At 43.0% G+C, this 18,010-nt stretch overlaps 1 protein-coding gene across 2 annotated transcripts in view; it reads left to right on the top strand.

The window, feature by feature from the left end:
• PPIP5K1 (diphosphoinositol pentakisphosphate kinase 1) overlaps window positions 1-18,010 on the top strand; it is a 45,330-nt gene that overhangs the window by 13,737 nt on the left and 13,583 nt on the right. The window contains exons 17-27 of one of the 2 annotated variants that reach the window (XM_026040518.1): window positions 73-255; window positions 1,212-1,353; window positions 1,964-2,187; window positions 3,297-3,424; window positions 3,926-4,040; window positions 5,461-5,568; window positions 7,128-7,244; window positions 7,615-7,779; window positions 8,939-9,026; window positions 13,882-14,004; window positions 17,828-17,890. In XM_026040518.1, coding sequence (XP_025896303.1) covers window positions 73-255; window positions 1,212-1,353; window positions 1,964-2,187; window positions 3,297-3,424; window positions 3,926-4,040; window positions 5,461-5,568; window positions 7,128-7,244; window positions 7,615-7,779; window positions 8,939-9,026; window positions 13,882-14,004; window positions 17,828-17,890 — 1,456 coding nt within the window. The remainder of the gene's footprint in view (window positions 1-72; window positions 256-1,211; window positions 1,354-1,963; window positions 2,188-3,296; window positions 3,425-3,925; window positions 4,041-5,460; window positions 5,569-7,127; window positions 7,245-7,614; window positions 7,780-8,938; window positions 9,027-13,881; window positions 14,005-17,827; window positions 17,891-18,010) is intronic. The other variant, XM_026040519.1, reaches the window with a different exon arrangement.

Raw genomic sequence — 18,010 nt, forward strand, 5'->3', positions numbered from 1 at the left:
GGCTGTGAAACTTGCAGAAGAGTTTGTTGCTTGCATTGCACATACCTGAAATTCTGTTGTGTGCTATTTTAGGGTCTGCTAGCCCTGGAAGGAGAGCTGACCCCGATTCTGGTGCAAATGGTGAAAAGTGCCAATATGAATGGTCTCCTGGATAGTGACAGTGATTCCCTTAGCAGTTGTCAACACAGAGTGAAGGCACGGCTGCGTGAAATCATGCAGAAGGATGCTCAGTTCTGTGAAGAGGATTATGAAAAGGTAAAGCAACTACGTGACCTTGGATCTCTTTGGGATACAAATAGCATTGCTGCAATGGTTTAAGATGCAGAACCACCTGCTAGCATGTGAACAGTAGTTTGGTCAATCTGAGGTCAGTTCTGGTCAACGTTTACGATATAAACAGAGCTGTGGAAAAAGGGAAGTTTTTTGCAGGGTAATAATCCCTGCCCTTCTAGTGAGATCCCCAGTGTTACTCCCCTGGTCTCTGCAAGAGTGAGTATGATGTCTTCTTTGCTCTTTAGAAGTACCAGTGCTTTTTATTTTTGTGAATATGTTAATAGAAAATTGATTTGACAAGTCTGATTAATGTATTATAAACAAATGTAATTGGTTGACATTTGAGAGTTTGTTTTGAAGATTTCCACTATGCAGAATCACTCTAGGCTATATTAGAAGAAAGCTCCAAGCTGTTGTGAAAGTATTGGCGCCTCTAATATACTGTTTTATAGTATTCTCATATGAGTTAGAAATTGTAATAAATAATACTTGTTCTATGTAGATTTTTAATGAGGCCTCTACAGGAATCTGTTTTCTGTAGTGGTGGCATAGGAAAGAGTAGCCAACATAGACTACTGGAGAGACAGGAAAATAAGAAAGCATTCCACAAAACAGGGGGTCTTGCAATAAACTAGGTACAATTGAATGACATTTTATGTACACCCTTGCGTGTAACTACAGGGATGAAGTATGTGCAGGTCCAGTGCACAGAATGGAGACTATATTTAGGAGGGCAGTGATGCTACAAAGAGCAACAGAGTCAGCTGAGTAGCTAATGAGAAGATGTTGCTTCTCCCCTGTTTAACGGGAGAAAACAGGTCCCTTGCCTCTCTGCAAGGTGGGAAATGGTTCTGGGCTAAGCCAGCTGAAAGAGGCAGATACTTTGTTCTCCCAGTCTGCAAAGATACCAACTGATGTGTTCTGGTATTTTCTCTCAGCTAGCACCTACTGGCAGTGCTTCTCTGCTCAACTCCATGACGTTTATCCAGAACCCGGTTGAGATCTGTAACCAGGTATTTACCCTGATCCAGAGTCTCACTTCCCAGATACAAAAACGTCTGGAAGATCCCAAATCTGCAGGTAAATGTCAGAGCTGGAAAAGGCCTGGAGCAGAATCACTTTTTATTATATGAGTGTTTTTCTTTCACATACCACTAGGATTTATGAATGAGCTATGTGTTTTCTGCAAAGAAATTCTAGAGTGAAATTAGGTGTATGTTACTGATGTAGAAGCTCCTATTTTGCTTTCAAATAGTGTTCAAGAGAACTATAATATAAAGGAATTAAGGGGCATCATGAGGATTAAAGTGAATGTAGACAACATCAGTGTAGCCTGGAGGGTTATACCTGCCCTTGTTTAGGCATTTCTTGGAGTGAGACTCAGTGCTAAAATTGGTAGGTTTTTCAATCTTGTTGACTTCTAAGAACTGTATTAATGACAGAGCAATCTTTAAAAAGGTAGTTGTGGGATATTCATACATCTCATAGTGGACATTGGCAAAAAAATTCAAGCAGCTTCACTTTTCTGAAATATTTCAGAATTAATTTAGGACTGCAGTTTAAAACATAATGCAATAGGTCCCATGACCTATTACCCTCCATCTTTGCTAGAGTCAGTCATAGCAGCTATTGGGTCAGCTGAAGGGCACATAGTCGGGACGTGAATGTGATTGTGTTCGCTGTTGTTTAGACCTGCAGCTGTATCACAGTGAGACTTTAGAACTGATGCTGCAACGCTGGAGTAAGCTGGAGAGAGATTTCCGCATGAAGAATGGGCGTTACGACATCAGCAAGATCCCTGATATCTATGACTGCATCAAGTATGATGTGCAGCACAACTGTGCCCTGAAACTGGAAGGCACAGCAGAGCTCTTCAAACTCTCCAAAGCCCTGGCAGATGTGATCATACCCCAGGTACAGCCTGTCCTGCCTGACTGGGTCGTGATGTCTGTGCTGCCGTTTTCAAGAGAAAACAGACAGGAAAGAGTCAGTCTCTCATGCACATGAACTGTCAAGACAGTTAATGGCAGATATTTCTCAGATAACTCTGCTTGTTTGTATGACCCCAAACTATTTATGACATCCACCAAAAGGGGGGAAGATCAGAGGTTGATACCAGGGATCAGGTCCTCATGATGCAAGCTTGCTTCAGGTGAATTATGGTGACTCTCTCCTTAAGATGTTTTATTTCCTGGATGAGGATTTTGATAGCTTCAGGGTAATGAATGCAGCAGCTTTTCCACATTCATCATAGTGCTTTACTAGACATGTTCAAGCTGAGTTTGTGCACTGTAGCGAAATTTTCTTCATAGGAGATTATATATGGAAATAAATATTTCTGCTTTAGAGGGAGGGCTTGTTCTAGCAGATCTAATGCCCTTGTGAAACTAGAACTAGTTTAGCTTGCAAAGTTGGGTTCTCACCAAGTTTAGGATGTCTACATGCAACAAATCTCTATATTCAAATTATTCTGTTGCAGAAGTAGGGACAGAACTTCATAAAGCTTCATATGCATGACATAAGCTCTTATTAGCAGGATCCAAGTGCACTTAGGGTCAGGGATGCTCTTCTAAGCATTTTCATTCTCTTCTGTCTGAGATGCAATTTGGCCATTTCAAGTTTTATCTTTGCAAATAATAGATACTATGCTGATGCATGTGCCAGATTTGGATCTAAGTGCTTGTCATGAGACAATGTTCCCTGACGGCATTTTGCACGTTGTAACTGTTGGAACTCTGCTGACAATTCAGTCTAGACGCTTTTTGAAAGTGTTTCTGTCCTCTCTTATCCTCCTCAATATGTGAAACAATTGGAGAAAGGTACTAAATGGCACTTCCCATATTGGCCTTGCATAGTTGYAGTGAGTCTCGTGGACAGGCCTGGAAGTCCACAGTCACTGCTGTTATGTCATTGTGAACATGCAGAGGCTCTCGAAAGCCTGGGTGCAGGCAAACAACCTTATTTTATTTAATGATGTGGCAAAGAACCAAGGCTAAAGAATGTTTATTGTTTTGTTTCTGCAGGAGTATGGGATTAATAAGGAGGAGAAGCTGGAAATTGCTATTGGTTTTTGTCTTCCTCTCATTAAAAAGATACAATTGGACTTGCAGCGAACGCATGAAGATGAATCTGTTAACAAACTGCATCCCTTGTAAGGATAATATTGCATGCTGCTTCTGGAGGCACTGGGAGGGCAGACTTGGAGTGATGTGGGGAGAACCATGCCAGAAAACTGTACTGGCTTGGGGGGAGGCGCTAAACATACACACAGCGACACGCACAAAGGAGGGCATGTTGGTGCTCCTAGAGCTGGAAAAGAAGTGGGAAGGTGCAAGGAGGCTGCTGAGTGGAAGCCAAGCTGACACAGAGGTTTAAATCCATTGTAACTGGGTGGTGATGCACTCAGTCCTGTCCCTGCAAGGAGAAGCAGATGCAAGTGTGGTGAGGCTACCTCTGTCACACCATATGCCTTTGTTAGGATATCACAGAACTGAATGAGCCTAATGCTCACTCAGTTTGTTTTGCTCCTGCTGCTCTTTGATAGTTACTGTTGTGTGATAATTTAATGCTGTTAAGCATGCAGATAAGCTCCTGTGTGATAGATGATAGTTCATTGACAGATTGTGAATAACATGGAGCTGATTTGGTTTAGGTACTCCAGAGGAGTTTTGTCCCCGGGTCGCCATGTTCGGACACGGCTCTACTTCACCAGTGAGAGCCATGTGCAYTCCCTGCTCAGTATCTTCCGCTATGGAGGGCTCCTGGATGTAAGTGTCCCAACAGTGCTCCCAGAGTAAGCCTCCTTCCTTTCTTTTCGGTGGCCCTTTCCAGGATGGACAGTGTGTCTAGGTTGTCCCTCCAGCCAGCTCTCCTGATAGTGATGCGTATGGGTGGTCTCTGGCCAGGCTCCGTCTCTCCACTGTTTGCATGCTGCAGCTTGCTGCCTTACTGCCATGTAGGAGGATAGTTCTTCCTTGCTCCTGATACCGTGTGCTGTGCTTGTATGGAGGCATGTTTTCTGCAAGAGCTGCCCTGCTGATTTTGGAAGAGTCTAGGTCACTTACATGTAGGAAGGTACCAGCGTGAGGCAGCAGAGACTGAGGGAATTTCTCTCTTCCTACCTCCATCTGTTTATTTAAAGGCTGTGGCCCTGTTATTTAGTGACTCCTGTCAAGAAAATCAGTTTGCTTTCAGAAGTAGTGCACTAGGGTTGCAAAGCGTAGAGTGAGTGCTTATCAACAGAGACAGGTGGCCCAGTTTTAACAGACTATGACTTTTCTAATCTAAGCTCTTCACCAGGCAAATGAGATCTGCTCTCACCTGTTTCCTGAAGGAATTGATGGCAGGCCCTGAGAGAAGCTCTGTGTTATGCACCTCAGTAGATCTTTCGGTTTGCCRGCCCATTGTGAAACATGGTGTTCCAAAATGCCTTGAGAGTTAGGTCTTATTTAGCAGACATGGCTTCTAGTGTCTGTGTAAGCTCACTGTCTGCAAGCTGTGATCACGCAACTGCCTTTTAATTACTTGCTTACTGAATAAGTTGCTGTTCGTTCTAGTATTAGAAGAATCTGTGATGTCAACACAGGGATATTAGGCTGTGCCTGGGTTGGTTTGTACCCCTGGGGTTTCACATCCATCAAGATGGTGGGATGTTCCCCAGCAGTGTGAAGGGCCTTTGGGGTATGGCCATTCCCTAGCAATCTTGGGAAGCAGTTAGACATGTGCTGGCCTGCCTCATGTGGCTCAAGGGTCTTGCATGACCCTGCAGCCTTTTACTTCATCCTCCTGTAAATCACTCGGTCCCTTTTTTTCCAGTTCATCCCTTGTGCATTCCTGTGATTTCTTTAAAACACACCATTCTGTAGACCATAATCTGAGAATGACTGTTTTGGGGAACCTGCTGTGATTATGCTTTCTTCCAGTCAGCATGGCACAGGGGGCTTGCAGCTGGATGTGCCCAGATCTGCAAGTATGGATAGCTGCAGTGTCCCTCTATGCAACTGCTCCTCGCTTTAAGCACCTGCCCTCATTGCAAGGTCATTTCTCTTCATGCAAGTTAAGCAAGATGTTTCTGTCCTGACAATGTTGTTGCTGTGGAGAGGCAATGCCTCTCAGACCCATTTCACTGAATGCTGCAAGGTGTCTGCTGTTGCTTACTCCATGCGACTGTTTATGTGTATGTATCAGGAGAACAAAGACCAGCAGTGGAAGAGAGCCATGGACTACTTGAGTGCTATCTCAGAGCTGAACTACATGACCCAGATTGTTATCATGCTCTACGAGGACAACAACAAGGTGAGGGATTTAGCTGTAGGGTAAAATCATGCCTGCTGTGATGTGCAGTCCCCAAGAGATGAGCTCAGCTGGGAAGTTTGACCTGAGCTGTCTCAATTTGTGAATAAAGATGTACAAACTGCTTACAAAACTGTTAGCTTTTTATTTTATATGGGAGATGTGACCCAGTTAATATCTATTATGTGTAAACAGAATACCATCATGAGCAGCAATACCGAACTTGTGTAACTAGCACTACCTATTTTAAAGCCTCTCCAAAAGTAATACCATTTATTATTTCATAATATGAAATAAAATAAACATTTTGAAAATAAATTAAAACAAATTACATTTGGCAGCTGCTTCAGGATGCTTCTAGAAATTGTCAAGGTATTCCGCATTCAAAAAAGGCTTTTTAGTTTAAAAATACACTGATATATTTAGCGAATTATATATTGATGTATTTAGGAAATAGTAATTTTGAAACAGCTAGAATGTGGAAACTGATAGTAATGACCATGGATAGGTTCAATGCAGAGCTGCTAGATAAAGTTTAAGGACCTGTGCTGCAGGAGGTTGTAGTGGAGCACTGCTTTTGCTCCATGAGCTGTAGAATTAGAATTTAGAGTTTAGTAGTAATAGTGCAACCAAATAGTTAACAAATAGAAACAATGAAATTTTTGGTTTTGCATAATTAGTGACAGAAACTATAAAAGCCCTCGAGGAGGCTGAGAGGGGATCTGATTAACATGGGTAAGTTCGTGAAGGGAGAATGTAGGGAGGAAGGGGCCAAGCTCTTCTCAGTGGTGGCCAGTGACAGGACAAGGGGTAATGGCTGAAAGCTGCAACACAGGCAGTTCCATCTCCATGTGAGGAGATAGAAATTTCTTCACTGTGAGGGTGACAGAGCCCTGGAACAGGCTACCCAGGGAGGTTGCGGAGTCTCTGTCTCTGGAAGTCTTCAAAACCTGCCTGGATGCCACCCGGTGCCACATGCTCTGGGTGTCCCTGCCGGAGCACGGGGGTAGGACTAGATGATCTCTAGAAGTCCCTTCCAACCTTAACCGTTCTGTGATTCTGTGTAAAAAGAATGTTCAATTACTATTATTTTAATATTGAAGATGGTTACTTAAGACAACCGGGATCTATAAAACTAATGGCATAGGAAGGAAGGAACCAAATCTCTTCCTGCCCCCAAATGTTGTTATTTTGCTGCAGGGGGATAAAAAGAGCCTATGTTTTAAGTGAGTGCATAAAAATAAATAGTATTTTTTGATTTGTATATACACACACACATACTTATAGCCTGATCCTGCTTTGGTCCTCTGGTGGCTGTTGTCACAGAATAACAACAATCTGAATGCCTCAGCTCTGCGCTAATAGGGACTGTCCTTTTGGATGAGACAAACCCAAAGCCAGTTTGCTTGTGGTTGGTTCCTTGTTGCTTCCGCTTTCTTTCCAAAAGGATGTGCTTGGGATGCGTGCTGCACTGGCATGGCAGGGTGGCCTAGGTTCAGATCATAGCCTGTGCTGACAGTGGAATTGATTGTTTATTTATTCCCTTTCCCTTATGTTCACAGGACCCATCTTCAGAGGAGCGTTTTCATGTAGAGCTGCATTTTAGCCCTGGCGTGAAAGGTTGCGAGGAAGGTGGAAATGTCCCTGCAGGGTTTGGCTTTCGGCCTGCGTCCTCTGAGGTGAGTGTGATGTCTTGAATATGAATGCCATAAGCTGCCTTGTCTGTATGGAATATTGTTAACTAATTGTAGTTGCACCTTCACCTGCTTTACTATTCTGCCAACTTCTGGTATGGTCTAGTCTCCAGCAGCAAATCTTCCTCTGACCTTTCTCATGCATCGAAGAACTTTTGTTCCTCGTTCCTTTCCCAGCTTTTGAGGGCATTTTCTGGGCAGACTTTGACTCTACATGATAAAGCAGAATGGTGGTATCTTACTGAGCTTGGTAGAACTTGAAGAACCAAGCCTCAAATGAATGCCCTGAACAATGCTTGGTCAGTTCATGTGGAAGTATAGCTGTTTGTCTGCTGGCAATGTTTCCATACTGCAGAATGAGGACAAGAAAGCAGACCAAGGCAGCCTGGAAGACCTCTCCAAGGAGAAGGGCATCAATGAGCCAGATCGGGCACGGCAGCGGTCTCCACAGCCCTCCGAGCCAGTCAGCATTCAGCGGCGATCCCCCCTGATCAGGAACCGGAAAACAGGATCCATGGAGGTAATAACAGTGGGCCTTCTCAGTTATTCTAATGAATGTCCCTTGCCTAGTTTTGGTTTCCTGGGATTCCTCTTAGCATATCAGGGTCAGATTTGATTCTATGAAAAGATCTAAAGGTATTGAATAGGGATTTTTGAAAGGCTGACCTATCAAACTCCCTCTCATTGAGGAAAGACAGAGGAAACACTGGACAGAGCAAATGGGGAGGAAGTGCTGTTGGAAGAGCAAGTAAGTAAATGCTTGAGAGGCACAAGTACATTCAGATCACTTGTTGAAAAGGCATTAACCAACTGCAGGATTGCATGCAACCTCTTCACCTAACCGTGATGGCAGCTTTGTCTTCCCATGGACTCCAGCTTTTGCATCTCACAATTCAGTTCCACAATTCTTGTTCCTGTCTCCCATCTGTGATCTCATGAATATCAGAGGTAGTGAGCTTCAGTGCTGATTTAGTGGGACTAGTTGCAGAGAACTTAAACTGTCATAGGATCTGCAGTTGTCCCATTCACTGATCTGCTAAAGCAACAAAAATTTGTGGATTTTTTAGTTTGCTTGTTTTTGTTTTTTGTTTGTTAGCTAGCCTCAGTTCTTTCCTCAAGGTCTGTCACAGTGCCATAAGTCTAGCTTTGTAGTCAACTGGCAGCTGACACCTTCAAGGTAGTCTGGAATTGCTTCTCATTCTGGGGAGGTTTAACAGGCATTTTTGATATATATTTTCTGAGTCAGTGAAAAACAGAATTTTAGGGCTTGAGAGGTTTGCTCAATGACTATGTGTCATTGATGATATAAATTTGTATGCAGCGCTCAGACTCAGGAGCAATTTGTAGCAGACACATAGTAAGTTAAAAAGAGTATATTTTTCTGATTCTGAAGAAGGAAGTGTGTGTTGCAGTGATCCTAGCAGGAGTCCTGGGAGACAAGGAGCTGAGTACACAAATCCCTTCATACTTCTGAAATCTACTGTTCCACAACCAATGTAAACCTGAAATTAAAAATAATTGAGCATGCACTATCACAAGCTGAGCTTTACCCTTCTTAAAAAATGTGATTCAAGGACACTTCAATTGAATTATATTTTTTATATTATTTTTGAGATCAATGAGTAAATTGATTAGGAATCCTTAAGGCAGGGTAGTGATTTTAATAATTTTCATTGCAGGTGCTTTCAGAGTCTTCCAAATCGGGAGGTTATCGCCTCTTCAGCACCTACTCCAGGCAGTCCTCTGAGATGAAGCAAAGTGGCTTAGGTATTGCACTTGACCTGTACCCGGCCTGTCCTCCTGTACCTTTCTGTTTTGTGTGCATGTTTCTGTCTCTCCACATGTGTCTGGCTCAAGTTTCTTGTGTGTCTGAGCGTGTTATATCCTCCTGTAATGTTACTGCCTAGATTACTGTAGAGGCTATTATAGAAGCAGAATAACCTAGGTTGAAAAGGACCTCTGGAGATCATCTAGTCCAACGCCTTTGCTCAAGCAATGTCATCTAGAACAGGTTGCCCAGGATTGTGTCCAGTTGGGTTTTGAGTACCTCTAAGGATGGAACCTTCAGAATTTGGGGCAACCTGTTCCAGTGTTCAACCACCATCAGTTTGAAAGTGTTTTGTATTCAAATGGAATTTTCTATTTTCCAGTTTGTGCCATTGCTTCTCATCCTGTCATGGGGTACCACTGAAAAAGATTCTGGTTTCATCTTTATTATGCCCTCCATCACACATTTATAAGTGTACAATCTCCTCCTGCAGATTGACTTTCTGGTTCTATGACATAATCATTTGTTACAGTATTTCTGAAATTACAGGAAGAGATGATTTTACAAGAGAATTAGCATGCTGCTTCTTTTGAAGAGTGATTTCTATGCAAAGCTGCTGTTCATATAAGGTTATATTTCCATCCTTTATTCAGAAGGGGCCCTTGTGCAGAACAGACGTGTCATCTGCAGCAGTGTTTGCCTGGTTGGTGTAACTGAGCTGGACTTCCCTGGGGAGCCATTCATAGCATGTGGAAGAGAATATTTTAAGCACTTGATGTTTTCTACCACCTTTGTGGTTACTAGTCGCTGCCACCTTAACCTAAACTGTGGCTTAGTAGTTGAAATTCTTCCCCAAAACTTTTTGAAAAAGCTAGATTATTTTGGAGCTGAATAGCTGTCTGCTGCTTTCGTGGGGACTGAAGACAACCAAGCACCCTAGACTTTGCAGGTGACTTGTAAGCACCAGGAAGTGAAAATGTACAAGTTAGACCCACTTCCACTTTCTTATTTTTTAAGTGATTCTTGCATTTTAGCTTCCAGCCATGGCCATAGATTTCCTGTCAGCACTCCTGACTCATCAGTTCTTTATCTTTTGTTTTTGAACATTCTGCAATCAAGGGATTTTTGAAAGGCCTGATTCTTTTTTTCAATCTAGTTAGTGGGATATTATTTGGTTAATAGTTAGTGTATCTAACTAGTTAAATATCCCTGGAGTCTGAAATCTGACAGCCATATCTCCAGCTCATTGTAAAAATTCTAAGTAATGGCTGATGCATGTTTTCATAAAGGCACAATATCCTTTGCCATGGTGGTCTTTGTATGTGCTATTTCAAATTGTCTACTTATTTCTGCCTTCCCTGGACTACTTGCATATTAAGGAAACTGTTATAAACTGCTTTGCTTGAAGAAACCTGTGGTTATTCTGTGAATCTGTGTGAATCAATGTGAGGATTTCCGAGGTGGTATGTAGCCAAGGAAGTGCATCTGCTTGGAGAGTGGCTGAATACATCAAACACTGCATGCAAACCGTTCCGGATGGGTGTCTGAGCAACAGAAGGCATCTGCTCTGGAAAGCCTCGATGTTGCAGCCTCTTTTGTGTTTTTGATTATAGACATGACTGGATCCTTGTACAATATAACTTACTTTTCCTTGATAACAAAACCTGCAATTTGATCAGCTAAGATATGCACAGGCAAAACATGAGAGAGGAGGAGAGGGAGATATGATCTGTGACAGTAGATTTTAGCTGAATGCTCTATGCAGTCATTAGTAACTGCTGTAGAAAATCTTGCAGCTGCAGGCACAAGAAGATTGAAAAGGAGAGACCTGTGTTGCAGCACCTGCCTGTGCAATTGTTAGCCATCAGGATGGCTGTGAATTTCTCTTAGCTTGAGAACTGCTGGAAAGAATGATGCTTCTTTACCTGTGGAAGTCAGGCTCTAACCCTGTGTGTGCAGAGGGGTTGGACTAGATGACCTGTAGAGGTCCCTTCCAACCTTACGCATTCTATGATTCTATGATTTAAGAATAAGGAACTCTCAGGAGTTTGAACTTCAGCTGTTTGTCTAGGAGCTGTGCTATAAGGAGGCTCATTCAGCTGATGTTTGCTACTTCTGAGTTTTTCTGAAGCTGAGTCTTCTCTCCTGCTGCCTGACCTTGCCAGAGTCTGCGGTGGGGGAGCATTTCAGATCAGCCTCCTTTGCTTAGGCATAAGACAAAGCCTGTCAGGGCAGAGCTTCTATTACAGTGCTGTTGTAGCTGCTAGAACTGTACCTTTATGTCAGTTAAAAAAAATGCCTTGAGATATCTGGAAGGAGGGGACTGCTGCAGCTTGCTTTGGCTGTGCTTTGGAGCATGACATGTTTTTCTGTGCAAAATTCTTTGAATTGTTTTGTATTGCATGGAATAGTATATGTGTATCTGCCTTAAGAAGTCTAAGAATGTTTCAGAGCCTTCTTTTGCCTTCAAGAAAACTTCAAAACGGGGAGTAGAAGTTTCTGCTGCTTTGGAGTCTTGTCACTTTGGAGTGACAGAGCTGTTGCATTGTCAATGGGGCAGGGAGTTTGTGCAAGACTCCTCATTTCGTAGGGAAATTAGGGGTGCTTATTTTTAAAGCTCTAAAAGTTAAGTGTAAAAAAATCCAGTACACGTTGTTAATTCTACCATGTTGCTACTTACTCTTACTTACTCTTTTTTTTTTTTTTAAATCCAAATGATTAGTATCCTGTTATGTACTTCAGCATGCATGTCAGTTTGTTTACTTTGGCTACAGCAGTTTTCTACAGCTCATGCCAGGCAACTGCCATAGAATCATCCCTTTAAAGTCCCTTTAGGTTTGAGGGTTTTAACAAAATACCTCTGTCCACTCTAGAAGAACATAATCACTGGGGTGTCATTATCTTAATGATTAATGGCACAAAGTTGCTCAAGGTAGCAAGTGAAAGCAAAGCTTCTGATCCATGGTTTGTCTGCCAGTAAATGACGTTTTGGGCATTTATTGTTGTTTAAGCCATAGGTGTCATTGTCATTATGGGTATCATGCTGAATGCTGTTAGACTTTTTTTTTTTTTTTCTCCATCTGATAGATTCTGATTTATCCTGAGACTGCACAGAGCTTCACTTTTAAGTCATTAGTAGAAAAATTTCTACTGATTTTTGTATCAATCACAGACTGATAAAAAAAAAAATGTATGAGTCACCTTGTGGGCAGTATTTCTCTGCCTGTTTGGCTGAGAACACCTATGTGCTAGTGTGCTCTGCAAAGTGCTGCCAGCAGTGTTTCCAGCAGTGGAGTGCATGGGAGACAGTTCCTTGAGTTGTTCTCCTTTGTTCAAAGGAACAGATACCTTCAGCTTAAGCTGAACACGTACATATATATATAACCATTGCAAGCAGGACATGTTCACATGGGCGTAAGGCCAGCGAGGGGCAGGGAGGTGGGAAGTGGGCTAGAGCACATGCCTGTGAGGAGAAGCTGATATTGAGTTTGTTCAGCGTTAAGAACAGAGTGCTGTCTTCAGCCGCCTACATGGGGAGTCACGGAGCAGGCAGAAACAGGCTCTTCTCAAAGGTACCTATTGGTAGGATGGGAAGCATCGGATAAGTTGCAGCACAGAAAATGCAATTAGCTAGAAGGATAAAAACTTCCACTGTGAGTTCAGCCAAGGATTGGAACAGCAGCAAAGATAAATTTTAAAGTCTCCATTCTTGGAGATGTTTAAGCCTTGACTGGACAAAGTCCTGAGCAGCCTCATCCAAATTGGTCCCATGTTTGTGTGTGTAGAGAGAGAGTTGGGAGAGAGACCTGCAGGGGTCTTTCCAGCCTCAATCATTCTGCGATCTCTGGAAGACAGAGATATTTGCAGTATAGGCAGATTCTCTTTAACAGTAGTAACAATTTCACTATTCTAGTTAAATACAAATAGGCTCTATGTTAGTTGTTTTGTCTGAGTAGACAAAGTGAAGCAAAATCAACCTGTGTGGCAGCCTTGTTATGTTGGAAATAATGTTGTTTTTAGCAATTCATATTCTTGATATAGAACAGTATAATCAGCCACTCTCAGTTGATTTTGTCGTCCTGTTCATAGCTGCTTTGCTTGGTTGAAAGACTTGTTTCATATACCCAGCAGTTCTTTTATATAAATTCAACTCATCCTATCTAAGAACTGCTGCACCTGAGAAAAGCAGACAAGTGCTTGCAGAAGCGGTGACCTGTGCTCTAGGTTGCCCTCCTGTGTTTAAGACCATTTTGCCTGCCATATTCCTTATAGGGCAAGCTAAGCTCAATGCTGTGTGAACAGGTGGTTTTTGTAAGGGTAGTTCATGGAACGCGTGGGCCTACACAGGAACAGTAAAAGAGCAAGTGAGTGAGAAATATCGGAGCAGCAACCTGTGGAAAAAAGTCATTTCCTTTTCTTTAGGCACAGTAATTGGTCTGCATTAGCTGACTATCAGACTCCACACTGAATTTGTTGGAGCTAGGCAGCTCTTTCTCCTTCTCATTGCTCTACAGAAGTTTTCAAAAAGAAAGAACAGAAGAGCAGAGAAATTATGTCCTGCAACTTGCACCCCAGTGACTTAGCATCTCTGGCATTTGTGACGTGAATACGTAGGTGAATAAAAGGACCGAGATGGCTTTATTTCTCTGAGCTGACTACTGTGCTACCTATTGTGCATCTGCCACTATTGAGTTTAGAGTGGGGAATACTGCCACCCCACGCTCCTCTACTATCATCTCTTTCCTGAGACAGTCTCCCGTGTGGGCTTGTTTTATCTTGTTCTACCACTAATCCTACTGTTCTGTAGTTGCCTGCAGTGGAGATGTGATACTAACACCTTCCATGCCTTTCCAGGGTCACAGTGCACCGGGCTGTTTAGCACCACTGTGCTGGGAGGCTCCTCCAGTGCCCCCAACCTCCAGGACTACGCACGCAGCCATGGCAAAAAGTTTGCCAGCAGCCTGACGTACAAAGACGGTATGTGTGTTCTCCCTGCAGCAGATGGTTCATTTGTGGACTTTGCCTCTGGATGCTACTGAGTCAAAGACTTAGACTGCTAAGAGGAGTAACATACTTTAAGATGTATTCATCAGATCTGTGGTAATGCATTTTTATCRTATCCCAAGAAATCATGATCCTTTTGCATCAATCAGATCCTTACTAGGATAAGACAGGAGCTGACACCGTGTGAGGAGTTTATACTGTTGTATGTTATTGCTTGTATCTGATTTTGGTCAGATATTCCAATACAATTTGCTGTTGTGGGCTAAGAATCGTTATTACAGGTGTTCCATAGGTTTGTCCCGGTACAGCAATCCAGCACATCTTGCTTATCTTGGTGATTTGTGCTGAACTAAGCCTTTGTAGAGACGGTAATTCCCACCCTGCAGGAGATGGGGCTGCACTGTTGGCAGAGTGATGTGCTAGGCAGGGGTTATATAGGTACTAGAACCAGACTAGACGATGCTGTGCGAGAGCCTGGCATAGCAGCCAGAAAGCAAGTATGTATGCCTGGTATGCTTGACCTAAATAGGATGCTTGGAGGAAATATAGCAGAAGGACTGTAATGTCTACTTGCTGTGGCTAGTTCTGCAGAAAGTGCCCTAAAATTCATCCAGTCTGGTAAAGTGTACTTGGGTTGTTGGTATCAGTGTTTCCCCATGTTGATTAGTGAAGGGGATAGTACCAGCTGAGGACTAGTGTGGCATATATTAACAAGCAGGGTCTATCCCTACCCACAAGGAAGTTGGAGCACAGAGCATAGAGAAGACTGAGGTGTTCCAAGGGAACCGTGAGGCTGTAATGCACCTAAGCAAGTGTTCCTTATTATCCTGGAGAGAAGACCACTCAGTCTTTATAAGGTATTGATTAAGATACCATTTTCTGGAGCTAGCGGAGGAAGGAGAAAAGAGTATATAATCATATGTCCCTTCAGATGCTGGGAGCCATAAGCTGTGCTGCACTGGATGGACCTTGATTCAGGGCATGGCATGTTGCACAGACTCCATCTGTGGGGAGACTTGTCTGATGCTGCATAGTTCTGCTTACCAGCATCTGATCTGATCTGGGGTCTAAGATGATCTGTTTTCTCCTTATGTTAGCTCCTTCGATAAATGATATGTAAATACCTTGTTGGAGTCCTAGTGCTTGTATGTCTAAGTTCATAAGGAGCACCTGCCCTAATGCATTTCATGGGGGAAGGTGAATAGAGCAGTAGTCTGGGCCCTTTGAGTAAAATTGGGTTGTTTCCTTGGGATTTCTCTGCAATTTTGAAAATGGTTTAAAACAGGATGAAAAGATGCTATTCAGTTCTCAGACCTGTTGAGACTTCATTAAATGCCCTTCTATTGAGATCATTTTATTCTCTGTGTAAGAGACAATTGTATTACTTGTCACATCTTCAGGGAGCTCTGTAGCAGGTAACAGGCTGTGAGTGACAGAGATGAACTGGAAGGATTTAGAATTGCTGTACCAGTTCTGAGTTGCTCAGGACGGGAAGTGCTGGCTACTTACAGGTCCCAGAATCAGCTCATGGTGTTTGGAACGAGGTAGGGACTCTGAATACCAGGAGAGGTGCTTGAAAGACCAGTTAAGGCTCTGACTGCTTCTCTTCTGCAGTCCTGCAAGAGTCTGACTCCAAAGCAGCACTAATTCTCAAGGAAAACTGTCCGAGATAGCTAGCTGGGTGGCACATGGCTAGGAACAGAGCTGACTGCGCTCAGTGCTGGTGCTGTGCCACCTCTCTGCGTAGGTGGTGCAGTGGGAGTCTGCCCATAACTGGCTGCCTGTAGTCAAGACTTGGAGCAGAATCATGCTGTTTTGACCTAAATTCTGTAGCACAGTCCCTGCATGCTGTGACCCAGCTTTAGCCTCAAGTACTTAAAAGATACTTGCTTAAATATCATGGGACTTACATAGCCTGGAATTATTCATCTTGGTATTACACTTAGTTTTTGCATGTTTCTCAGTGTGCAGCTGCACCATGTGCWACCAGTGCCTTGCTGCAGTCATAGCAATTGTGAGGAGGAAGCTGGAGGTTTGGGAAAATGAGTAGGAGGCTGAAGAACACTTGATTTCTGGGGAAGATAATTTGGAATATAAAATCAGCATTTGATCCAAGTGTTCCTGCTTAAATGAGTAGCAAATGATGAGCATTTAAGCCAAAAGTCATTAGAGTTTAAAGCAGTGATGTAGCAGACTTCACTCTCAGACAGCTTCTGTATCAAGGTCTTTTCCGTAGCCATCAGGCTCATAGTGCTTAAAGACCCTCCGATTCTGGAGCACATTTTGTATGAATTCTTCTGTGTGCGTCAAAGATTTGCTCAGTAAAGTTAAATGATATTCATTTCTTAAGTCTTTTTATTTGGGTCTAGAAGAGGGCAAAGAAAGCATTCACCAGTGAATTGAGTCTTAACTTAAAATTGAGGGAACATCCACCACTGCTGATGTTTCTTTGAAGCTGGTTTGTCTGAAGCCAGGACTCAGTAGCTTGTCTGAGCACTGTCCAAATTCGTGCTCTGATAAAAGTGGGAAAGAGATTCAGGGTAGAATGGAGGTGCTTATCAGTGAACTTGACTGCAAGGTGATGACTTGGACACTGCTTGGAAGATGCATGTATATATAGAAGCTTGCTATACTGTATTTGTTGAGTTTAAACAGAGAAAATCAGTTTTTATGACCATTACTCAGGTAAGGTAAGCAACTTTGGGCATTGGTTTAAATATTATACAGGCAAGCCAGTGATATTTTGGTGAATGTAGCTATGGAAACTTTATGGGAGTGTGACAGTGTATAAATCGATGTGTGTAGCACCTATTCTTGGTACACAGAAATAGCCATACAGCTTTGATTCACTAGGTAAAATGGATGCATGAAAATATGAATGAGGAAAAAAAAAAGACATCCTTGATTTTGAAGTAGCAGCGGAAGGTCTGCTTGGCTGGGGCCTCGCACAAAGTCCTGGATGCACATAGTCTGATCTAGGCCATTTCTCTCCATGATAGCTGAGGAATTCCCAGAGTGGGAATAAGCTGAAGTTTTTGGCTTGTTTTTGTAGCAAATAGAGACTAATCATTGTCTTTTAAAACTCATCTGTTTGTGCTCCATTAGATGCTCAGAGTCTGTCCTTGTGCTGTCTTTCTGGGGAGTTTGGCCTGGCCTGAATCATGGCCAACACAAGCCTGAGGAGCAGCCTGAAAAGTGTATCCCCAAACCGCTGCTATATTGCAATGCATTGAGCAGCAGGAAGGTAGAGATGTCTTCCTGGGTCTTAAATTTGTTCCCTAAATAGTTAGCTGACTTAGCTTTTTAATTTATAAATAGCTGTGTTTAGCTTACATTAAGAGGATGTTCTGAGTTGCACTTAGCTGTCCTAAGGATCTTCACATACTGTTTTGTTTTTCTTTGGGCAGAAGTGAATTCCCAAGAATTATATTCGTATGGTGCTGTTGCTTGGCTTTGTGCTCTTGTGGCTCTAATTATGGCCTGATTGCATCTGCCGTTACACTGAGCCTGGGGGCCAAGTGCTCCTGCGTGGCCCTGCGTGAGGAGGGAGGGTAGGGTGTGTTTGCTGTCTGTGCATGCACGTCTGAGACTGTTGGCAGTGTTAGGGGAGCAGGCAGTGTGTGCAGAGCTTAGGAGGATCAGTCAGGCATGCAGACGGAGCAGCAACGCCACGAGCACATGTGCTACGTGGGTTAAGCAGAGGGTGAGCGGGAAAGTGGAGCTGCTAGCGCGTGGAGGTTAGGAGAGTCCTTAGAAGCAGGCTGTTAACTGAGATGATCTGTTTTTATTTCCTCAGAGCTCTTGTCTATGCCAGCCGTAAAACGATTTTCTGTGTCGTTTGCAAAGCATCCGACTAATGGTACGTTTGCTTTCTTGATTTGACGTTCCCTCACACTTCTAACCCCATGCTCACATTCAGTTCTCCTTTCTGCACATCTCCTCTCCCTCTTTCCAGCCTCCTTGTGGTTTTTTTTTTTTT

This window comes from Nothoprocta perdicaria, unplaced genomic scaffold, assembly GCF_003342845.1.
Source record: "Nothoprocta perdicaria isolate Ctin4 unplaced genomic scaffold, notPer1 scaffold_26, whole genome shotgun sequence".
NCBI lineage: Eukaryota > Metazoa > Chordata > Aves > Tinamiformes > Tinamidae > Nothoprocta > Nothoprocta perdicaria.